At 46.9% G+C, this 3,661-nt stretch overlaps 1 protein-coding gene across 3 annotated transcripts in view; it reads right to left on the reverse strand.

Annotated features, from left to right (window-relative positions):
• Positions 1-566: 566 nt before the first annotated feature.
• Positions 567-3,661, reverse strand: part of HPSE2 (heparanase 2 (inactive)) — a 551,090-nt gene continuing 547,995 nt past the window's right edge. For all 3 annotated transcript variants that reach the window (XM_024734988.1, XM_024734987.1, XM_024734986.1), the window contains one exon: positions 567-1,390. In XM_024734988.1, the coding sequence (XP_024590756.1) occupies positions 1,225-1,390 (166 nt within the window). In that variant the 3' untranslated portion in view covers positions 567-1,224. The remainder of the gene's footprint in view (positions 1,391-3,661) is intronic.

Genomic DNA, 3,661 nt, shown 5'->3' on the forward strand with positions numbered 1-3,661 from the left:
TTCCCCATCAGACCTCAGTCTCCAGATCCCCCTTCCCCAACGTGGCGAACTGAAAGCTTAGTTCTATGCTCAGATAAGCTGGTCTGGGAGAGCATGGACCCGGTCATCTTTCACGAGCACGTTAGATTTCTGCCTAGTACAAGACATTGAGAGCACTCAGATGCTTGGGAGGAAGCAGAAAGGTTAGATTCAGGTGTGTCTTACAGTTGTGATGAGCTTTGATTTATCCCTTGTTTTAAAATGGTTTTGGTCAACCAAACCATTAAGGACTTACCCTATCAAGCCCTTAATATTCTCTCAAAATTGAGGTAGGTCTAATTATTTGCTTTGTTCAGCCGAGGGACACGTGTGTGTGTGTTTGTGTGTGTGTCTGTGTTTGGTGGTTGGGTGCGCTTTCTCTTTGGACTAAAACTCTCTCCCTCGCAGCCACATGACAGATGATGACCGCTTTTTGTGCTGCCGAATACATTGCTGTCCACTCAGTGAATACTGTTACCTGACTTCCATTCCAACCCTGGGGGAATCTGGATTCACAGAGGAATAGAACCTTCTTACAAAATCTGGAGTATGATTGCAATTTTACTTTTGAAGCACCCGCTTCCCAGAGGAATAGCTAGTGATTGATGCCACTGTCAGAAACCCAGATGCACACACTCATACATGAGCCAGGAAATTACATTAACAGCTCGCCCAGCAGGCCAGCACTGACTCACCCACTTGCTCCCCTATGGGAGGAGAGGTGATACGAAACCCAGGGCAACAGCAGGGAACAAACAAAGGAAAGCAGTTAGGGGGGACTGGGCTCTCAAATGTCCACAGGGTTTTTTTCCTTCCTCATCTTCTGCCGAGGGCAGCAGCCACAGGCTAAGGTCTGTAGTTATTTTGCTATGTGACCAGGATTGTGGGGAGTTATTTCATTTGTCCTGGAAGTGCACTGTCAGCTTGTTCTCACGGTGCATGTACAAGGTTGCATACAGCTCTACACACATACCTTCGTGCTTAGAGGTCTACATTTTCCTTTGGGGTAGAAGTGACCTACCTAGGCTAAGCTCATGCTAGGGTATTTGTCTCTTTGGAGAGCAAGTTAGTGTTGATTCCAGCAGGATGGGGCGGCAGAGACTGGTTTGTTGCTCAGAAGATGCCTGAAAAATACTGATACCATTAGGGCAGAAGAGTGGAAAGCAGTCCAGCAGGCCTGCTGGCGACTTGTGAGTGTGAGGGGGTTTATCGGTAGCGGCAGGCCAAAGCGTTGACATTCTTGACCACATAAAAGCCCATGGTGACTGGAGGGATGACCAATGTCCGGCCGGCCCGCAGGGGGCGGGGCTTCAGTTCTGGGAGGGTCCCATCGTCCACCATCACTAAGGGCTGGCCGTTCAGCTGCACTGACCTACAGTGAGGAAAAACAGCAGGGGACTCGTTATTGCCTTGAAAGGAAGCCATCGCAGCAAAGCCTGGGCAGCCTCAGATTGCCCCCGTCTGCTGACCGTGCCCGGCTGGCTATCACTGACTGATACTTACTCTGCCCAGGCTCTCAGATGGGTGCTTTGATAACACACGCGAACATCCCAGCAATGCTCTGAGGAAGAAACTGTCCTTGCCCCATTCTACCTAGAGTACTTAGATGACTTGCCCAAGGCTATACAGCTTGTAGTCCTGGGAGCTAGGATTTGAACACAGGTAGTCTAGTTCCAGAGACATATCATTTATTTTGACAAGTTAAATGTCTCTGAGGCAGAAGCTGAAAAGTGTCTCATGTCTATTTTTTTTGTCTTTAAATCATAACAGCAGTTCAGTTTGACTCTTCTACCTAAAGAATTTTCTTCTACCTAAAGTGTGGAATGATGCATAGGCTTAAGGTGACTTCAGAAATTCCTATTTAACTGGCATCTTTCATTAGTTTATTTGAGAGATGAGAGAACTGACATTGTGTCACTTGTCTAGGGCAGTTCTGGAGGAGGACAGAGACTTATGTGACAACCTTCCTTTCTCTAATCTGAGCATGAGTTTCCATATCTAATATTTAATGAATGTTTACATTTTAGAGACACAAAGAAGTAGGTGATAAAGCAGGCATTTGTGATCTCAGTTCACCTGCGTTGCTTGCTTTTATCCTTCCTGTTATCAGTCATTTTCAGCCCTGAGAAGGACTTAGAGAGCAAAGGGGAACAGCTCATCACCCATCCTAGGTCTGTGGTACAGAAACCAGACAGTCTCCCAGCTGTTTCTGACGGGGGAGTGACTCGGACAGCCAAGTACCCACTGAAGCTCAGTTTTATGGGTCAACAGAAAAGGCCAGAACCAGGCCACTAGCTGGAAATAAGGCTGTAAGTCACTTTGGAAAATCAGTATTACAGTGATGGCTATTTCTGGGCCTTGCCCAGCCTCCAGTGTGATAACATTGTAGTGGTATCATCTGAGCTGTGAAGGGAATAAACTGTTAGAAATTGATAAAGAGGTCTTGGTTTAGTGTTCCTTCTGTGCGATGAATGATAGGTTTAGAGAGAGATCATCAGACCCCTTGCTCAGTAGAGCCATGAACCCCCAGAGATAAGTGCAATGTAAATTGCTCCCAGGGGAGAGCTGGGCAGAGAGACAGCTCCAGGCCTGGCCCGACGTGGACCAGTTTGGGCCCAGTCCAGATCTGACAGGCCAGGGGGCAGCCCCCCTCTCTTGTTGGTATGACTGAGGAATGAATGAACAAGCAGGGGGCTCCTGGGTGGAGAGCCAGGCCTGCCTCTGGAAGATGTGGAGGTGTGAGAATTGAGATCTAAAGGTCAATGTTGACCTCACCAAACATGCAAGAACCTTCTGTGACCCTCTCTGGTGAATACAGCGTACTCATTGGAGTGGAGGGCAGGGTGAGGAGAGGGGGTTCAGGTGCAAAAAAAGCCAGGACAGGTCTTCACAGTGTATTTTATTATTTGGTTCTAGGTTGTGTGAATATCCAACAACCAGACATATGCACCATCAAATACTAGTTCAATAATACTAATTAATCTTTCCAAAGCATACTCAAATTGCTGTCACTTGAAAACCTTCAGTGGCCCCTCCTATATATGGAGTTAGGTGCAAGCCCTCCCCCTGAGGAGTTAGGCAACACCCCCTTAGATTCAGATGATCCCAGAGTATTGCCATCTCTGGGTTCTAGGAAGTCAAAACAAAGTGTGAGAAGCAAGCCTTTTCATTTCCATACTAATAACGAGTAGTTATTCTGCAACAGGCTCCATTCTGATTTCCTTATTGGTTGGTTAAAAAGCTGACTCAGGTATGGTTGGAACCAGGGAGCATGATCAAGATTGTGGACTGGTCTCTAATTCCAGGAGCCGGCCACTAACTTCCTAGACGGCTCTGGCAAGTCTCTTTACCTCACTTCCCTCAGTTTTGCATCTGTGAGAATATAGGCTATGTAGGATGTAGTACGAATGAAATGAAATAAAAAATGTGAAAGTGCTTTGAAAGCATAGTGAGCCACGTAAGTGGGAGATGGTGTTTTTTTTTGTTACTCTTTTCATTGTCATTCTGGGTAGGTAAACTTCTTGGTCCTTGTACTGTGGCACTGACGAGTTTCATGACTCCTTTCCTAAAGCCCTCTCTTCCCTTGGCTCCCGTGGTAGCGTTCTCTCTCTCTCTTTCCCTCTCTCTCTCTCTTTCCCTCTCT

This window comes from Neophocaena asiaeorientalis, unplaced genomic scaffold (assembly GCF_003031525.2).
Source record: "Neophocaena asiaeorientalis asiaeorientalis breed wild unplaced genomic scaffold, Neophocaena_asiaeorientalis_V1.1 scaffold240, whole genome shotgun sequence".
NCBI classification, from domain to species: domain Eukaryota; kingdom Metazoa; phylum Chordata; class Mammalia; order Artiodactyla; family Phocoenidae; genus Neophocaena; species Neophocaena asiaeorientalis.